The sequence below is a fragment of the Carya illinoinensis genome, chromosome 7 (assembly GCF_018687715.1).
Source record: "Carya illinoinensis cultivar Pawnee chromosome 7, C.illinoinensisPawnee_v1, whole genome shotgun sequence".
In the NCBI taxonomy this organism is placed as follows: Eukaryota; Viridiplantae; Streptophyta; class Magnoliopsida; order Fagales; family Juglandaceae; genus Carya; species Carya illinoinensis.
In genome coordinates this window covers 43,687,946-43,708,925 of record NC_056758.1, presented here as the reverse complement: position 1 = coordinate 43,708,925, position 20,980 = coordinate 43,687,946, and the positions used below count along the sequence as shown (strand labels likewise).

General features: G+C 35.8%; 1 protein-coding gene across 4 annotated transcripts; it reads left to right on the top strand.

Moving 5' to 3' along the window:
- Positions 1–7,874: 7,874 nt before the first annotated feature.
- LOC122315765 (uncharacterized protein slr1919) lies at positions 7,875–20,350 on the top strand. 4 transcript variants are annotated; one of them, XM_043131909.1, is made up of 15 exons: positions 7,881–8,250; positions 9,010–9,136; positions 9,282–9,525; positions 10,496–10,537; positions 11,402–11,473; positions 11,597–11,732; positions 11,915–12,072; positions 12,399–12,483; positions 12,921–13,123; positions 13,282–13,443; positions 14,247–14,396; positions 16,840–17,100; positions 18,425–18,703; positions 19,488–19,601; positions 19,691–20,350. In XM_043131909.1, exons 1-15 carry the CDS (start codon positions 8,193–8,195, stop codon positions 19,724–19,726), a joined length of 2,127 nt encoding a protein of 708 aa, XP_042987843.1. In that variant the 5' UTR covers positions 7,881–8,192; the 3' UTR covers positions 19,727–20,350. The 4 variants fall into 4 exon arrangements, with proteins under 4 accessions (XP_042987844.1, XP_042987843.1, XP_042987842.1 ...); XM_043131907.1 differs by having other exon boundaries at positions 7,882–8,070; positions 8,168–8,250; positions 19,488–20,350; XM_043131910.1 differs by having other exon boundaries at positions 7,875–8,250; positions 18,641–18,703; positions 19,488–20,350.
- The last annotated feature ends 630 nt before the right edge of the window (positions 20,351–20,980 follow it).

Here is a 20,980-nt window from a genome sequence, read left to right as displayed (position 1 = left end):
GGGTGGTGTAAATTTGAATTTCTCACCAGGTGGTTCCAGAAAGCACAGCTTTGGACTTTAGTGGAACCCAGGTTCGAACTCCAGTGCTTCAAAGTCAAGAAAGTGTAAGTGGATTCCAATCTAAGTAAATCCTAATATTTTTGTAAAAATAAGATATGACGTTTTTAATCGACTGTTTCTCTTTACAGATTTTGCTTGGGTTGGATGAATCACAACCCCCTTTGAACAATGGGATGGATGGATTACAGCCATTGCACTATGGGATTGATGGATCACAAGTATTGTAAAGACTTTGGGTGGCTTTGTGGAATTACGGGGATTGATGTGGAAATGTATGTAACTTTTTTGATAATTTTTGTGGATGTATGGATATTTTCGTTAGGGGGGTTGATGTGGGGTTAATGTATATTGTTGAGAATTTTATTGGATGTATGGTTATTTTTTTTAGGGGGATTGATGTGGAGTTAACACTTATTTTTGAGAATTTTTGTGGAAATATGACCTTTTTTTTTTTAAAGAAATGTTGTGGAGTTATTGAATATAGAAAATATGCACTCTTGTGTTCCTCGTTCTAATTTTTTTAGGGGGATTGATGTGGAGTTGCAGGGATATGGATTAGGTCCAAATGATGTGTATGCAAAAGGTGGAGTTAAGGAACTTTGATGAAGAATGAACAGAATTTTAGACAATAAGGTGTTGAAATGATGTTTGTGGTTTTAAAAGAAATTGGAAGTCACTAAATGCAGCAGATTTTTAAAAGAATTGCACATATGAATAAACAATCACGCTGCAGGAGAGTTGCATGATAGATAGGACAACGGGCAGCTAAGATAGATATGTAGTTTTGCATTATGGGATTGATAACAGGTTTGTTGACAATTAACAGGTTGTATGATTGGGTTAAGTGGTTGTGATGGCCCGCGTTGGTCTATAGTTAGGTAACTACCAAGTGTTTGTTAAGGATTCAATGCCATATGTCCAGAACCTAGTTGCTGGACTGAGTGAGATCTCACGCAATACACAAAATAAATGTGAACCTAGAAACTGCAAGTTAATCTTTTGAACATACATACTGCAAGTTAACAGGCTGAACATACATTCAGCAAGTACAGAGTTTAATCGACTCAAAACCTAGAAATATGCTGATAACTTCTGAGGTAAATACAGAGGTCAATCATACAGATCTAGCAGACTCAAACTTCTGAACTAATACTACTTCTGAACATACAGCTACTGCAGGTTAATGTTGGATGTACATTACAACTTAGACATATTGGTAAGCGTCTTTTCTGAACAACATATTCTTGCATTGGAATAATCAGTTAAATACTACATAATAACAATAGACAACAACCACAAAAGCCCAATAAAGCCGGAGTAGTGCACGTGAACGCCTTATGGAAATCTCTCTCAACTCGAGCTCTTTCTCCTTCTTCTCGAGTTCTTTCTCCTTCTTTAAAAGTTCTGCATATATTTCTTGAAATTGATGTTGGCAGTAGTGTTCGCAATCTTCATTACTATCTGTCCACTTGAAAATTTTGTAACATGGTAAGCCCTGGTCAAAGCGTGGTTAAAAAGAGTGTTAGATGTCACTAACACTAATTAATATTAGGGAACTTAGCCTACCAAGATTATGTAGTTACCTTTGCGTTATACTTTGGACAACCTAAGAAGGGTCGTCCTGGATTTCGCTCAGAACCTCACAGAAGCAAAATTCTGGACCCTCCTTTGTAGGTTTAGCAAAGGATGCAGAAGTCATTGATGATGATGATGATGATGACATCTGGACGAAAATGCATACACAAATGTGCAAGTAAGCAGTTCCCAAATCTAATAATTGAATATGAACAAAACTGAAACAGGTTCTAAATATGGTAGGGAAAAACAAGTGCTAATTCATTCTATTGAATTCCCTCAAAGGAGTCTACCAATGTCTCGGTTCTAACACTTGTATAAACTTAAAAATACATTGTATGTAATCATCATATGCCATAAATCTAAAAATGGTAATTTCTGTAAACATCAAAACACTACACTATAGCATCGAGTCAAAGCAAACTTCCAATGCATGCCAAACATTAAAATCAAACTGTGTGCCCCATTACCACAACATCATCATCAAGCTATAAAATTATCCAACATACTTCCAATAAATAGGACTCAAAGCAACAATTTAAACTTTATGAACAAAGTTTGAATTAAAAAAATTAAACCATGGCTTCATATTTCTAAAGCTAACAGGACAACTTAATCAAACAATCAGAGTATACCAATGTCTCGGTTCTAACACTTGTATAAACTTAAAAATACATTGTATGTAATCATCATATGCCATAAATCTAAAAATGGTAATTTTTGTAAACATCAAAACACTACACTATAGCATCGAGTCAAAGCAAACTTCCAATGCATGCCAAACATTAAAATCAAACTGTGTACTCCATTACCACAACATCATCATCAAGCTGTAGAATTATCCAACATACTTCCAATAAACAGGACTCAAAGCAACAATTTAAACTTTATGAACATAGTTTTAATTAAAAAAATTAAACCATGGCTTCATGTTTCCAAAGCTAACAGGACAACTTAATCAAACAATCAGAGTATACCAATGTCTCGGTTCTAACACTTGTATAAACTTAAAAATACATTGTATGTAATCATCATATGCCATAAATCTAAAAATGATAATTTCTGTAAACATCAAAACACTACACTATATCATCGAGTCAAAGCAAACTTCCAATGCATGCCAAACATTAAAATCACACTGTGTACCCCATTACCGCAACATCATCATCAAGTTGTAGAATTATCCAACATACTTCCAATAAACAGGACTCAAAGCAACAATTTAAACTTTATGAACAAAGTTTTAATTAAAAAAATTAAACCATGGCTTCATGTTTCTAAAGCTAACAGGACAACTTAATCAAACAATCAGAGTATACCAATGTCTCGGTTCTAACACTTGTATAAACTTAAAAATACATTGTATGTAATCATCATATGTCATAAATCTAAAAATGGTAATTTCTGTAAACATCAAAACACTACACTATAGCATCGAGTCAAAGCAAACTTCCAATGCATGCCAAACATTAAAATCAAACTGTGTACCCCATTACCACAACATCATCATCAAGCTGTAAAATTATCCAACATACTTCCAATAAACAGGACTCAAAGTGTTACGCCCCCAAATTCCGTTTGGGATCGGACGGACATTTGAAGCGTCGAGACATGCAACACAAGGTTACCTGCTCCCGTTCATGACATATAAGATGCAATGTTCCTAACATGCATATAACATTATGCAATATTCGCAGCGGATAATTTTTTTCTTTAGCAATACTATGCACCAAATTGAAAATATCCCAAATGCTTAAAACATACTTCATACATAAAAAACTCATTGAATAGATCACAACACTAGTCCAAAATGGTTATGATCCAAAAAGTACTAAAGATGTAACTCCATTGTATAAGTAGTAATTTACGTTAACTACTATATTAACATTGACGTCGCACCGTCGCTTAGTCAACTGTGTCTAGTTGATCAGCTCTTGATTCTCCTTCAGGTCCTGTAACAAGATCTACCATTCGGGGGGAATGGTAGTTGGGACTACTAAAGTGAGATTTGATTACAAATCTCAGTAAGTTAATAAAAAAACTTCCACACAAGCTAATGATGCATGCATGACAGTAAAAGCATAAATGCATAATCAAATTTATAAGTAATTAAAGCATAACTTGGGGTACAACATAACATAATTGACATAACTTAAATTGAAACATGAACTGAACCTGATTTGACATGAACTTGATCTGAAACTTGACTTACCATGAAAAATACATATTCCACAGTTGTTGTGGCCCCATGTATTCTACGTGTAAATACATACTCCACAATTGTTGTGGCCCCATGTATTCTACACAAACTTTACTCAACATGAAAAATACATACTCCACAGTTGTTGTGGCCCCATGTATTCTACGTGTAAATACATACTCCATAGTTGTTGTGGCCCCATATATTCTACACAAACTTGACTTAACATGAAAAATACATACTCCACAGTTGTTGTGGCCCCATGTATTCTACGTGTAAATACATACTCCACAGTTGTTGTGGCCCCATGTATTCTACGGAAACTTATTCTTTAACTGCTTAAATACATACTCCACAGTTGTTGTGGCCCCATGTATTCTACGTGTCACAATTGTTGTGTCTCACGTAGTGTATGCGTTACAATTGTTGTGACCCCATACATAAGTAATCAAGATGAAACGTGACTGGAATATGAAATGACTGAAACCCTGACGTAACATAACGTAACTTGAATATAACTTGAAATACACGACCAATTTGAGATAGAAATATTTCGTAACATTGCATAACATATAATAGACAACATATTTAACATGACATACTTGCAACAGTGAATATTACATGACTTGACATACATGTAATAGATGGCATACTTAGCATGACGTACTTGTAAGGTACAGTAATATATGACAGAATATATTATGTAACAGTTAAAAATTGACGACAGAATAAATTCTGTATAATAGACAATTACGTGATAACTTGGCATGGCATGACATATATGATAACCTACATACATACACTGTAGTTCCTTTACTTAGCACACATACACAGTAGACTGCTAGTAAGTTAAAAGCTAACTTACCTCGATATCCGCGTTTTTTATAAAACTTCAAGTGCGACCACGAGGAACTGTAATTAATGATTCTAAAAGTTAGAACTAAATCACTAATAATTTGAAATATGGAAAATACTAACTTAAAGAGTAAAATTTTCATTTTACTCTCTACATGTGGGAAAATGACCGTTTTACCCATAACTTAAGGATTTTGCATACTAACTCCAAAAGTTTCCAAAATTTACATTCCTCATGTAAATTTTGTCCTAAACTTAAATATCAACTCATAAAAATTAAAAACAAAACACAACTATGAAGAACACACTATGGCCGAAACACCCATAAGTCATTTCCCTTGATTTTTGTTGCAATTCCTTCCAACTTCAAAACTCATGCTTAAACCAAAATTTTGCAACAAACATCTTCCAATCCTAAGTTCAAAACCATACTTAAAACATCCATTTAGAAAAAGCTAATAATTAACACTAAACTTTTTTGTAAAAAGATCCAAGCACTTGAATCACAAGTTTTGACCTTAAATCAAAACATCTCCAAGAATTTCAAAAATCAAATCTTACTTCTAACATATTCATAATATCATCCTAACATCAACCATGCTTTAAATCATCAAACTAAAGTCACCAAAATCACAAAATAACATTTGGAGTTTTTGGTTTTACACTTAGTCCAAAAACAGAAACTTTTTCCTCAACTAGTTTTGATAAATCTCTTGATCTATGACTTATAAATATATAATCTTCAAACCAAACCATCAAATGGTTTAAAAAGATGTCCTAAAATATATATAAGCTTCTAATTCAAGATTACATGGTTATAAATTAATCAAAACATAAATTTAGCCAAGAATATCCACACTTTGGCTTATCTGAATATCTCTTTGCATAAAATTTCATATCTTTGAAACTAACATCAAATATCTTCAAAATAATAATATAACATGTATATAAGATGCTTAGGATCCTCCAATAAAATTATCAAAGTCATTGAAATAGGTTTAGACCACCAAAAAGTTAAACTTTCTCAAAACAGAAACTGTTTTTCCTCTTCCAGTTTCTAAGTTTCTAAATCTAAGAAAATCTTTCATCAAAACCTTTAATCATGCAAAAATCCTCAACCAATAATCATATACACATGTTAACAATACTCCATAAAAATTTCGGACCAATATCTATCCATTAACTTGGTCAAAAACTCCAAACTATAACATATTCTCCACTTTATCTCTTAGAATGACCTTTCTATAGTTTACAGAATATTTGACTGACCAAATGATTTTCAAATGGGGCAAATAAGATATTCATGTAAACTAGACTCAAAAAGGAACAACTTATATGAAGGAGATTTTATGATAAAATATTTACAAAAATTTCGAAATGGGTGTGCAAAAGACCTCCTAAAAGCTGTCCGAGAGAGAGTGTTTGATATTCTTTCAATGGAAAGTGTAAATGAAGATAATTTCGTGGGGAGAGGTGGCTGGAGATACTTATGGATGAGATATGGAAGAGATGTGGCTGGAGTTGAGAGTTGAGTGTAGTTTTCTCCTACCCAAAATATCTATAAAAGATTATCTCATAATATTCTATCCAATAGTATCTACAAAAAATCAACTTAAGATATTTTTATCTAATAATATCTATAAAAATCAACTCAAAATATTTTTACCCCATAATATTCATGAAAATTACCTCAAGATATTTCTTTTTATCCAATAATATCTACAGTTTTGAACAGACGTTTTGTCCGAAAATATGAAAAAAAGTTATTGCGTCATAAGACTTTAAATAACCCTCCGAGTCTAATGGCACAAACCATAATACATTTTGACACTTCTAACTATCTCCAATAATCAAAAACACACTTCTGATACCATAGTAAATAATAACACTAACTATGTAGTTAGACAAAAACCTATATGATTAATGGATTCGTGAAAACTTATTGGATTTTCACGATATTCCTAAAGTTAATAGAAATTTCACAATTGAATTTCTAGCGAACTGTTACACAAAGCATAATAAAATGTAAGAGATTCATATTAAAAAGATGACTCACAACAAGACCAATCCAAGAAATACACGTAGCACAAAATTATCTCTGATGTCAATGAGGGTGTCGTCGTGTGTTTAATAGATATGAACTTAGAAAGGGTTAGGGTTTGAGTGGTTAGGGTTAGGTTTAGGGTTCGGGTTCGGGTTAGAGTGTTTAGGGTTAGGGTTCGGGTTATAGTGTTTAGGGTTAGGGTTCGGGTTTGAGTTTGAGTGGTTAGGGTTAGGGTTAGAGTTTCGAGGCTTTGTGGGAAGGGGATTTCAGATTTGGGTGGGAAGGGGATTTCAGAGAGACGTCGCCGATCTGTGTGAGTGGCTTCATGAAGAAGACGAACAGAGAAGTCGAAGAGAAGATGGCTCGGTTTCATGGAGAAGACGAAGCTGTGATGAATCGTGGGGGGAGAAGAAGAAGAAGAAGAACCAGTGGAGGAAGATGAAGAATCGGGGAGAAAATAGAGAGAAGAGGAAGTTGAAGAGAAGATGGCTCGGTTTCACAGAGAAGACGAAGCTGTGATGAATCGTGGGGGGAGAAGAAGAAGATGAACCAGTGGAGGAAGATGAAGAATCGGGAAGAAAATAGAGAGAAGAGGAAGATGAAGAATTGGGGAGAAAATAGAGAGAGGAAGAATCGGGACGAATGGGGGGGCGAGACAAGGACCCGAGGCCACGAAAAGGCTTACAAACTAAAACGACGTCGTGGGGCTAATTTGCCACGTCGGACACGAGGACGTGGCTCGGTTGTACACAACATTTTTATTGAAAAAAAGACAGAGTCAACTACCAATTTGATAGAATTTAAAACCAAAGAAATGAGAAAAACTTTAAACTTAAAACGTGTTCGTGTAGATAAAAATTACAATTTAATGATATAAAAATGGTTTGATCTTTTCCATATCCCAAATCGTGTGGGCTCTGAAAATAAAAATAAAATAAATAATTTAAATTTTTTCAATTTTAAAATAAAAATAATATTAAATAAATTTATTTTAATAATATTTTATTTAATTAATAATTTTAATCCTTACCCATCTGTGCCAGAATAAAAACCAATTGTTTTAGTATGGGATTCCCAAATTTGCTTAGCCTCTGTGTGCAAAAGCAATCCGATCAAAAGAAGGAAAAACGATTATTCAAAATTGTTTAAAAAAAAAAAGAAGAGAAAAGGAAAAACGAATTACAAGGCGGTTCGGTCATCGGTGTCCCTAAAGGTGCCAAGTGCACCCTACGTGGCCACGTTCCCCAATTCGCAAGCAATTCTCAGTTCTTGCTCGCTCACAGAGTCACTCAGCGAGATACGCACAGAAAAGACTTTCATCGCATGCTTAATTGAGGTATCGACCTTAGATACAGTTGCGCATTCTAGCAAACGCGTGTGGTGCAAAAACTCTCTGTCTGACATGGGTTCGTGAACTCTGGCCCCCTATCTAGGTCTGCCGAGATCTTATTGTAGCCAATGAGGAATGTCTTTGCGAGTCTCAACCGTCGCGGTCATATCTCAGTGCTCTCCAGAAGTAACTCCTCGCAACGCTTGCAACATTTGCTCTTTTCTTCGAATTTCTTATATAGCTTCTGCTTGGTTGATGGGAAAATTTAGGAATAGAAAACGGAATCATAAACTGAAAAAATGGTACCGAGAATTATAAGGCTGAAACTACTGTGAGAATTGGGATTCATCTTTTTACAGGCAGTTTAGGGAGGCTTACTTAGTTTTTTTTATGTGCTATGTTTGAGTTGCTCTTTTATTTTTGATACCTAGCGCATTTTGTATAAAACCGTTCTGAGAGAAGCCATTTTTGCTTCTCGTTCGCCGACTTGATCAGAACCCTGTTTTCCATATGTAGTGGCTCCACACAAATATTAAGTACCTGGAGATAAAACTCGAATATGAAAAGAGTTTTTTTCCCCGTCTGTGAGGAGTATTCGCTGTTAGATTTAGTTATGGCTTTAGAAAGTCAGTTTTCTCTGCACTTGCTCGTTCCTACTAGCTGGAGCAGAGCCAGAATTTTCAATTTTTTTTTTTTTTGGGGGGGGGGGGGGGGGGGGGGGGGGGGGGTGTTATTTGAATTTAGAGTTGGGATGATTTGATTTTCCTATCATTTTATTTTTGCCTCCATTCGAATACCATAATATTTTTTTGATCGGTAATCAAGAAGTTTTATTCATCATAAATGGCAAATCCCAAGTACACAGGGCTCCATTCTAATACCATAATTGCCACCATGATTTGTAGTACAAGAATTATTTGCGTTTAACTGGCTTTCTCTTTGCAGGTTTACGCCATGATTGTACTGTTGATGCCATCTTGCAGAAATGCACATCATTGGCATGTCAAACAGATCTTGAAATTGTTAGAAGAAAATATAATTGGAACCCATTATGCCTGTTGCACCGGAATTCGTAAGTGCATGACTATGTTAAATACTGGGAACTCTTGACAGTTATCTTCCTTTTTCCAGCACTGCCTGGATGATTCATTATTCTTCGCTGAAGATTTTATATCTTTCCACGATTTTAGCACTTTACCTTAGGCATATTGGTACAGATTTTCTACTGGCTTCACCAGCGTGCACGGTGAGAGCCCATCAGCAGAGTATGCAAAGCTGAGGAAGGAATCACTCGAAAGTGAATTTGGCCATGCTCTTGGAACTTATGGAAAAAGTATTTCCATTGTCCCTCGTTTTGGTCCATTATTGGCTTTGTATAGAGGAGCAATTATTTCATCTTATGTGATAAAGCTAAGCATCTGGCAATTCTTCGTTCAAGACATCAGAAAACGTGCTGTCAAGGTACGGGACATATATATTTTATTTTTTATTTGTCGTCTGTTGCCTTCTGCTGAGTTCGTATATCCATGACTAAGCTCCTTGAGGAAAATCAAATTGAGTTTTGATGAACAAAACTGTAAAAATTTTTTTGGTCGTGTGCTCCTAAATATAGAGGCCCCTTCATCTGAAGATTTGTTATGTTAGTGACGAAAGAACTAGTTAAAAAATGCTATCAATGGTGGTCACTTCAATGATGGTGGAGGGCAGAAGAAATAATGGTGATTGATATATTAAAGACCTACATACGCTGCATTGCATGCTCTGTTGCTTTTCATTACCCAGTTTTTTTAAAATTTTCCTGTTTAAAGAAAAGGGTACGGGGATATATATTTTATGATTTCCTTTTATCCATCTCAGCTCTTAATTTTAGTCCAGCATACTCAGTCGTATACTTCCTGCATACTTGGGCTATGCCTAGTTCGTGCTTTAATAAAACTTTATTTTACTTATCGAAAAAGAGAAGGGTAACACGCACTGATTGCTTTTATATAGGAGAATCTTCTGGTTCTGGTACACTGTGTATGTTGCTCTTACACAACAGCTATACAAGCCTTCAACTGTTTCATAAGCTTCTAAATGTGTCCCGTAGTTAAATGAGACCTTATTGTCTGCCTTCATGTAGAATTTGGGTTTCTTTTGCTTGTTCTTTATACTTGATTAATTTCTAAAGTTGGATTAACCTTTTATTGTTTAGAAATTTCTTATTCTGAATTTGCTGATTGATAGCGGTTTAACTTGGTGACACTTTCCCAAAATAATACCTGCACAGACAATCGGAGCCGTTTACCATTTTTACCACTGTTGTTATAACACACACAGACACACACACACACACACACACACACACACACACACACATTTCTTTGGTGGAGAAACACACGAATACATTAACTGACTGAAGTTTGCAGTAACCTTGTACAATTTATTGCAGTTCCGCGAAACACTAATCCACTTGGGGCCTTTCTACATCAAGGCAAGTCACTTGCATCATCATTCATTGGTGTTTCCTTTTCCAGTCTTTAAAACTGCATATATTCTTGTATTTTTCATTTTTTTTGTAGTTGAAATCAAATGCTTTTGCTATTTCTATTTTGTGTTTGTAATTAGCTCTGATAAATGCATCTTCCTTGACCCTACTATGTTTTCCGTTAGATGTATATCTAACATGTAACACATAGCTTGTAACGTGGGAAAGCACTTTGATTCTATCAATGGATGGTGGTAAAGGCAGAACGGGAGAAGATAGGAGAACTTGGATGATGTGATACTGAAAGAAGGTTATAGAGATGAGAGGAATAGGTGCACTTTGGGCTCTTTGCTATAAAGGGGAAAAAATCTGTTTCAATCTCATATAGGTTCCTCTGTAGTGGATTGTAGTCATTGAGAAGGTGACTTGTGGGTAAAGCCTCTGGCAAGTCTACCATGGGCTTATAAAAAAAAAGGTCTACCATGGACTTGGGATCAAATCCTGTCTTTTCGAGAACTTTTTGTAGCTTTATGGAAAGTAAAAATAATTATAAAAAAACAAGAGAGTTTTTTTTGGGTGGGGGGAGGGGGGAGGAAGAGACAGTTCTCATTTTAAACACATTAAACAACAAATGTGAGCTTGTGAAGTTATCTTTGCAAGGAAACAGTATTTCTTATTGTCTTGCATTCTCTGAGAATTTCCTTTTGATTCCATTTACAACATCAGCCTTTTATGCGTTGATGAATTTTGTACATGAAAGGGGATGAGGACACTAACCTGGAATGAAATCTTAAATCCTCAAGTGACTCTAAAGTTGCTGTATGGTGGTTTTCATATATGATTATGACCCACTTTTATTTGTATTTGCAGCTTGGGCAGGCGCTGAGCACTAGGCCAGATATACTGCCAGCTGTATATTGCCAAGAGCTTGCTAAGTTACAGGTTCACTAGAGTTCTTTCTCCTATTTTCCTCTTCACCAATATAATTTAAGAAATTCTATGACTACAGATCTTGTGCCCATTTTTTTCATTCACGCAGTTATAGCTTTTCTATTTGTCGTATAGGATCAAATACCCCCATTTCCTACTCATCTTGCAATTAAATCCATTGAAACTCAGTTGGGTGTTCCTGTTTCACAAGTATTTGCCGACATCAGCCCAGAGCCTATTGCAGCGGCATCCTTAGGGCAGGTTTATAAAGGTTAGAAAATCTCTTTTGAACATGGAAGTATATATGGCCTATCTTCACTAGTTCACTTTACTGTATGGATGTTCTGAGAAGATCTGTATGTTTGAATAGAGCTATTTTTTTTTGGGGAGATCAGTGTGTGTTTGAACAAAGCTTAAGCTAAATGGTTCAATTTATTGCTTCAAGTCTTGCAGCTCACCTGCATTCTGGAGAGCTGGTAGCTGTTAAGGTACAGAGGCCAGGTATGTCGCTCTCATTGACCCTCGATGCGTTGTTATTCCATATGATTGGGGGTCAATTGAAGCGGTTTGCCACAGCCCAGAAAGACCTATTGGTATCTGTAAATGAAGTGGTAAGCCTTCTATAACTCTAATTTCCTTCCTAATTTCTTAATTTTTCTTCTACTACTAGAACAATTTATTTTCTTTCTAAATTTACTCTTATAATTCATCTTGTTGACTGAGCTCAACTTCTAGTGTGTTTGTTTCAATTATTGACATCATATCAGATTTATGTAGTCAGTGTTTTCTGGAAGTCCTGTACTTTTTTTTTTTTTTAATAAGTGTCCTGTACTTTGTTTTTACTTCATTATGTACGCATCTTTAATGTTATGTTCACTGAATGAGAAAGTCCATGTACATGCTTATGGACATATTCAGGTTTTCCATGAATGAACAGGTCAGGCACATGTTTGATGAGATTGATTATGTCCTAGAGGGTAGGAATGCTGAACGTTTTGCTTCTCTCTATGGTTACTCCCCATGTAAGTTTTCCCTCACTTGTAGGCTTGTAGCTATTGGAGTGTAATGGTTTCTATTGAGGTCGTATAACCGTACAATATATGCACGTAGCTTTACCTTTATGTCTTGATTAGGCCATCTATATTGAGGTGCAAGTTTGTATGTCAAGAACTGTTTGAGAAGTCTAGCTTTCCTGTTCGTTATGATTTAGGGGCAGATAGATGAAACTATATAAACCTAGTCATCTCAACCTTTAGCCTATTCAAAACCGTTTGTGCTGTCTGCCTTTAATAGAAATGCTTCGGCATGCATATCAGGCCATGGGATTTTTTTTGTGTTAAGATTTATCTTTTAGGATGTCATCCCCTTCCCTCAGTGTGTTTGAGTGTATGGATACATGTATGCGTGTCAAGTTTCATTATTAATTTGTCTAATCACGGGATTTTGATCGGAGAAACAGGTAGTGATAATAGTAGACAAAAAAAACCTGCAACTGGGAAAACTGTGACATATGAAAAAGCAAACTGGGTTAAAGTTCCAAAAATATATTGGGACCTTACCCGGACTGCTGTGCTTACAATGGAATGGGTTGATGGAATCAAGCTTACAGATGAAATTGGCTTGAAGAAGGCCTGTTTAAACAGACGGAAACTGATTGACCAGGTATTGGTAGAAATTGCTCGTTATCTTTCTGTGTTGACAGTTCATAATGATGTGTTTTTGTGTGTATCACACGATTATACAACCTTGAAGCTAATATATTCCCTGGGATTTTGCCTTGAGTTTTGGATTTATCATCCTCATATCATTTCTCTTCACAGGGATTATATTGCTCTTTGAGGCAATTACTTGAGGTGGGATTTTTCCATGCTGACCCACATCCAGGAAACCTTGTTGCTACTGACACTGGCTCTCTTGCGTACTTTGATTTTGGAATGATGGGAGATATTCCTCGCCACTATCGAGTGGGACTTATCCAAATGGTAAGAACTATTTACGTGGCAATTTACTGAGGCCAAGGCTCTGAATTTGAGTGAAGATTCTTGATAGGTCACTTAAGCATTCTTATCTGACATTTTGACTTTCTTGAAAGTATAAGAACAGCACCAGATAGCCCTTTTGAGAACATCACTGTGTAGTTTTATATGTGGATTACAGGTCACATGCAAGAGGTTGTATACCAGCATGTGCCATGGTCATCGCTGTTTTTTCCCCCTTTTGGAATGATGCATTTATTACAAGATACAGATATCTTTGCTTTGGCGTGGGTGCATCTAGATACTTTAAGTGAAACTCTATACTGTTTACACTTTTTCAAGAGAAGAGTGTGGTACATGATCATTGTTTTTTGAGCTTGTAGTACACGATGGTTCTTAGAGAAGAGAGTAGAATGTTGAAGGGAGTAATTATCTTTCCTTCTTTTTACCATGCAAACCCAGTTTTCAATGTATTATTCATCTGTTCATTATTACGACTATTCTTTGTTCCGTTTTTCTCTTTACCCTTATGTTGTTTTTCTTTTATCTTAATTTTGAGTTTTGCCATGTTCTGAAAATGTGCCAGAGGTGCGTAGTCATGGTAAGTGTTTATGTCTGGTGGGCTCAACATATTTGATGTCCTAAGAAGTGCATGGGATCAGTATAGTTTGTCTTACTCTTTAAACATACTTGAGTGGCTTTTATTTACTCTCTTGTTTGATGCTTTCTCCACTGCCATCATCTGTGCATGATAATTATAAGATTCACCTTAGATTGTGTATCTGTTGACAAGTTTTTGTTTCTTTCAGCTTGTGCACTTTGTTAATCGTGATTCTCTGGGTTTGGCAAATGACTTTCTTTCTTTGGGATTTATTCCTGAAGGGGTTGAAATACTGTCAGTTTCAGATGCACTGCAAGCATCCTTTGGCACTGGCACTAGACAATCTCAAGACTTCCAGGTTTGTGATTATGGTCTGTATACCTTCTCCATCTGTTGCTGGCTGCATGATCAATTTGTCAATTTCTGTGTGTGTGTGTATAAATATATACTATGTATGCTAATCACTGCAATTGAGGCAGGTCACTCGCTTGAAACAAAATTAAGATTTAAGAAGAGCAGGGAGTTAAAGCATCTTATTTGGGCAATCAACTACGACGCAAATGGAGGTAGTAAAAGTCAAGGGAGGACTAGAGGGGGGGGGGGGGGGGGGGGGGGGGGCATAAAGCCTTCCTCCATCCTTGTAGGGACCATTTGGGTGGAGTATTAGTCGTGTGGGAAACAAGGGGTTGCGGTAGTTACAGTGACTTGCTTTGCTTTGAGGAGGCGTGTTTTATCCCAATATGGCTTCTTGTATATTGGATAGGTTTCTAATTTCTCCCTCTTGGGCAATGTTCATTAGAGGCTCTCTATTATGGGCTAGGTGTTTTCTCTTGTATACACCCAGTGTACTTGATTATGCCTATTGATATTAATATATATATATTTTGATATTAATATATTTTTACTTATAAAAAAATATTTTATTGATATTGAAATAGGCAGAGCCCAAGTACATAGGAAATATACATGTGATTACATTAGCATATAATAATTAGGTAGTTCAAATAAAATTTTCTGTTATATTGAAGGGCCCAGACCCTAATAAAAAGAAAAGAAATTTTCTGTGATTGGCTTAAAAAAGGTGTTTTGAATTATGAGCTACATTGCACAAGTTAAGTAGTATGATCATGCCTTTCTATGAGAGCTGCAAAAAAAAAAAAAAAAATTCAAATATATACTATGTATGCTCATGGAAGCTGTAACTTTGAATCTCATACAAAGTATTTGATTATGCTTTACTATTGTGAAGGAGACGGAATAAATCTGTTTTAGATTTTTTTTCTAAAATGATGTGTAACCATGGTAAGATAGGGTCAGACTCGCCCTTGGGTGACAGACTTTGGATATAAAAACTCTGCCTGCTAGAGTTTTCATGTAATCGAGGTAATCTTTTAGTGTGGAATCGGACCCAAGATATCCAAGCCTATAGCTCATTCCTACTTTGCACCCCGAAAAGTATTTTTTAGATGAGCTTTAAATCATCCAGATAAGATAGATGCTTGGAATTGGCATAAGCTTTTAAAGGTGCAGGATATCATTGATAATTTGCCCCTTTTTTTGTTGTTTTGGGGGGGTGGGGGGGAGGTAACCTTGTTGGTTTTGGTGTAATAGTAGTAAATAGGTGTAACAGTTCCTATATTAATGTGGTAATCCTACATCCGGAAGAAAAGAATTAGGGAGTCACACAATTCTAAGGCTGCTTGTACAGTTTTTGTGCGTGAGAGTTGGAAGATGAAACTTCATCTAGTTCGAGAGATCACCATTGGTGTATCAGAGCTTTGCACTCGTGAGTGTGTTTTGAGGCTTTCTTTTGTGGTTACATTGGTAATCCATATCAATTACTGTGGACTTCTTATGGATATAAGCAATTAGCTGAACCATGGTAAACTTTTGATATTTTACAGTTTGGTTTGGTTTTTGCAACAAATTGGTAAAGGAGCTATTTTGGAAACCTAGAGATGGCAGGCCTAAAGTTTGAGGTGGAGCTCTTCGATGCAAAAGTAATATAGTCTTAGCCAAAGCAGTCAAAGTGCAATAGGGACTGCTTGATTAGGCCATTGTATAGAATATTTGCCACTCCAGCATCTCTGATGATGAAAAGGAAGAGTTTGGAGTGAAGCAGTAAAAATGCAACCAACCCAGAAAGGTCAAAGATGATTGTTTGGTAAATATGCACGGGAAAAAGTATGACAGGCGGAATAGGATGAGATTGGAAGTGTAATTCTTATGGTAGTGGAGACAAGTTTTACTGAGATTTTCAAACATCTCTAGAACTTTATTTACCACAAAAATTATGGAGGATGTGGGGGAGCACCACTAGGGTGAGGATAGCCATAGGGATACCAGTAAAGACTCCTCCCTAAGGTTTGGAAGTGGAGACTTATTGGGTCCTAACTGAGTTGATCACTTTAGAGGTGCTTCCTTTTTGGTTTTGGAATCTCTCCTTGATAAGAAGAATGGTATGGAGGTTCAATAGTTTCAACACTTGTGTAGAGTAGTAATCCTACATTGGGAAGTAGAGAACTAGGGAGGTGTGACAATCTCTACAAAGAAGTGTGGTAGTTTAGCTTTTGTGTGTTACAGTTGGAGGGCAGAGCTTTATCTCTGAGAGATTACCACTGGGTGTATTTCAGCTTTTGGTTTTGGACAGAGAATCAGTGATTGTGTTTGCAACTCGTACTTTATTATTTGTTTTTTTTTTTTTTTTTTTGGTTCATTTAAAGACAAGATATTGACGAGCAGAGAGATTATGTTTAACCTCACATGCTTTTCTCAAAGGCATATTTATCCCATGATTTCAGGGACTAATGAACCAGCTATATGATGTTATGTATGAGTTTAACTTCTCTCTACCCCCAGACTATGCCTTGGTGATAAGGGCTCTGGGATCATTAGAAGGCACAGCAAAGGTTCTGGATCCTGATTTCAAAGTCATTGAGAGTGCATATCCTTTTGTCATTGGGAGACTTCTGGAAGACCCAGATCCGGATATGAGAAAAATCTTGAGGGAATTGCTTATCCGTAACAATGGATCTATGAGATGGAATCGGCTAGAACGGCTGGTAGGTTTTTCTCTTCTTACAAACGCATGAGCGCTCACACCTTATGCAATTAGTCCATATACTCAACATATAACTTGTTTAAACCGTGCATTTTATTCTAAATGAGAATATCCTTCGTGACAATTAAAACTGTCATAATTGATTCATTTTTTGATAAGTAATATTAAATTTTATTGATATAAAGAAAGGCGTAAGCCAGGTACACCGGAAGTATACATTTGAATACACCTCTTTAAGAACTAGAAACTATTACAAGGAAATCATGGAAGCTGAGACCATTAAACTCTAAAGCAATGGCCCATGTAAACAAAGTCTTCCATAAAAAACTCCTAAACTCTTCTACAGATCATTTGTGATCCTCAAAATGTCTATCATTTCTTTCACTCTAGATACACCAAAGAATACAAATGGGGGCCATCTTTCACATCTCTGCAATCTATGCTGTCCATGGGATCTCTCTCCAACTTGCCAGTAACTTAACTACCCTTCCCGGCATTGTCCATACTAGCCCCATTCTGCTAAAAAAATGATTCCATGTATCCTGGGCAAAGTCAGAATGTTGGAGTAAATGGTCCACTGTTTCCCCACTTTTTTTGCACATACAGCACCAATCCACAATGGATTCATAACTTGTGCCATTCATATGAATGCACTCATTGTCCTCCCTACATCTCTGTTAATGATCACTTTCCTTTATTATCAATATCTGATAAGCATATACATGTGGAAAATTTCTAGTGCATTAGTTGGGAACTGTGAATTATTTACTGGTTTGTTTGTGCATTGCTACTTGACTTAGAAGCCATCTGTATGTATGTATTATTGAGATCTGCATGTAGGGTATCTGCAGATTAACCCAGATACCCTGAATGCGAATTACTATAAACCTTGGACCAGACTAGAGATGCAGCACCTGTATGACCTACTCAAAACAATAGAGATCCTAAATCACAGATAATATGCCAACATAAGCTTACCTATATATAAAAAAAAAATGCCATCAGAAGCCAATGGGAAACTCATTAGGTCATTCAAAAATCTCTTTAATTCAGGTTTTTCTTTTTTCATGGTGGAAATTGTGATTAATTGACCATTCATAGCGTGTTTGCAACTACAAATAATCTCTGTTGCAGACATGTGGTGCGTATATGGTGTCAACTTTAGAATACGAAATGCATAATAGAGATTGATAAATTGGCAGAAAGATTTTATGTAACCCAATCTCTTAGTTATTTATCTGAATTTCCGACTAATTTGGCATCTCTTATTTTTTATAAGTAATTTGGCACCTCTTCTTTGAATCTTTGTCTCTATCTTGTTTCAGATGGCAGCGATATCTGAACAGCCTTCCAAGTCGAGTGGGGAACCCACTAATTCTGAGGATAATTATTCAAGTCCTCTGGGATGGAAATCATTTGACATGCGGGCTGTCGTTGCTGCCACTGAAGATCTTCTACTATTCATTTTATCTGAAAAGGGTCTGAGGGTGCGCGTTTTCCTTCTTCGGGATATAATTGGAGCAGCTGATGTTTTTATGCAGGATAAAGTTGTTGATTGCATTCCAAGTGAGAATGTTGAAGCAAGAGAGACACTAGAATTTGAGGTAGGTCTAAATCTTATTATTGATTTATCTCAAAACTTGAGCTACGAATTTTTCTTGGAGTACTAAGATAATTTCAAAGGAAACAAGTACATCTCATGTTTAGATTTCTTCCAGTTTTTTGAGATTGTACTAAAGTCATACCCAACTTTTGGTAGAGCATGTTGCAAAATGATTTCTTAAATAGATGTAAACTTGAATTAATTTAAATCATTTTTCAGTACCAGGACGTTTTTCTTTGCCCTTATTTGCTTAAAAGCTTAAAAGGGAGAGCAGGATTATGATAATTACAGCAATGGTTTTTTGTTAGCTATTGTGATGTGCACCTTAATTACACTGCCAACTGAGTAGTTGTTTGAGGCGACGCGCTTCCATACCTTGAGTCTAGTTTGGGCAAATGGGACATAACAGCCAAAGTGGTACTTTTAGTCATTTATTTAAAATCTGTAGTTCTAGAATAGTTCAATCAATCATGGGTGATAACTTATGAATGAGATTATCATAGATTTTTAAGATCCTTTGAAAATTTAGATGCAATGGATTTTTGTCTGTTTTCTATGGCAATTACCATAGAAGGCGGCCACTTTTTAGTCTGATATTTAGATTTGATATGAAAATCTGAAAAGAAGAAACCGAAGTAGATCTTATTTTTTTTAGATCTTATTTTGTTTCACTCGTTCCAGAGGGGTATTTAATTCTGACGTTATGTTCAAGTTTAGAACTTGTGTTTCTTGTTATTAACTGGAAAAATAAGGGATACTGATGCTTTTAATTTTGTATTTGACAGGAACACGCTATGCTCACAAGGATTGTTGATGGTTTTCGATATTTCTGTGAAGCCATAAAATCGGCCCCAGCGGTGTGGACAGCAATGCTATTACGCATGGCCGCGAAGCCAGAGGTCCATAAATTTATTTTTGATATGATTTCAGCTTTGGTCACGCATTTTAGTTTCAAACTTACAGAAACTTCATGGGTTTGTATTTCTAGATTTCTTCACATGTTGGTGAAAAAATGCAGCTCTGATGAATTAAGACATCAGTAATCCCTGTCCTCTTTCAGTTTTTTTTTTATCTGTTTCCCCGACAATATTTGATATCCCTGGTACTGTGGCAAGTGCAAGTACTCAATGACAAGAAAATAGAATGTTTGCAGTTCTACATAGAATTCAAGAAAAAGTTTTCAGACCACTGGCTTGGGAAAGAAGCCGTGTAAAATAGAGGATTGAAAAAGGACAGCATAGGATTGCTTATAATTTGTCTGGAAACCAAGGGAAATAGCTGGAAGTGACACCACGCCATTCCTGTTGATTTCACAGCGTCTTATCAAGTGATAGCGAGGAAGAGTTTGCAAGATGGGGGGTCGTTAATATATACGAATGTCGAATGTGCATGAGTAAATGATTGTGCGATTAACAGCGTCCTCACCTAAGTCAAGAGCACTGTAATATTTGACGTTAACTTCATCGTTATCACTCTCTGTTCTTTCTGTGTTTTTCCTTTTATATTTCTTTCCCCTTCATTGACGAAGCCAAGCATTTAAGAAGCTCATGTTGGGCAGAAAGGCTTCTGATTGTTTTTAGGAACAATTCAGACAATTCAAATTATAAAAATTTTCAATTTGTATTATAAAATTAGTTTCAAACTGCAATTACCCCATCTGACATTTTAGCATGTTTTGAATTGCAAATAGAAAATTGTGCAAATCTCGTGGTGGTAATGACTCTTTTTGTTTCTCTATTTTCCCCAAATGGCTCCAATTTTTTTTTTTTTTTTTTTTAAATTTCTTATTTATCAGTATTTGCAAGGCAAGTTAGAAGATGGAGAGCTACGTCGTTTGCCCCACGAGCAGGTTAAACATTTGTCTTTTTTCTTTAGTCACGGGCTGTATTATAGAAGTCAAAAGTCAAAAAACTTGCCATATGGCAACCGGTTGTGGTGTGCAACTTGTCCCCGTTAGAAGGGATGGGTAACACACAAGACGACTAAAAGCTTATATTTATTTATTTGTTGTCAAACGAAATGTCGCAGTCATCTTTGTAGACATATTCATTTGAATTTTTCTATTACAAGGGCTTTTGAAATTTAAAAAAATAAAATAAAAAAATTGATTCTATTTTTGTAGCTACGTCATTTAGTAATAGAGTCATCTTTGTAGACATATTCATTTGAATTTTTCTATTACAAGGGCTTTTGAAATTTAAAAAAAAAAATTAAAAAAAATTGATTCTATTTTTGTAGCTACGTCATTTAGTAATAGAGTTTACTTACTTATCTTTAA

Excerpts from the sequence above, each read along its gene's own strand:
- LOC122315765 (XM_043131907.1), top strand. The coding sequence starts at position 8,193 with ATGAGGAATGTCTTTGCGAGTCTCAACCGTCGCGGTCATATCTCAGTG. Across the intron at positions 9,137-9,281 it reads TGCCTGTTGCACCGGAATTC|ATTTTCTACTGGCTTCACCA; the intron begins GTAAGTGCATGA and ends ATATTGGTACAG. Across the intron at positions 12,484-12,920 it reads TCTCTATGGTTACTCCCCAT|GTAGTGATAATAGTAGACAA; the intron begins GTAAGTTTTCCC and ends TCGGAGAAACAG.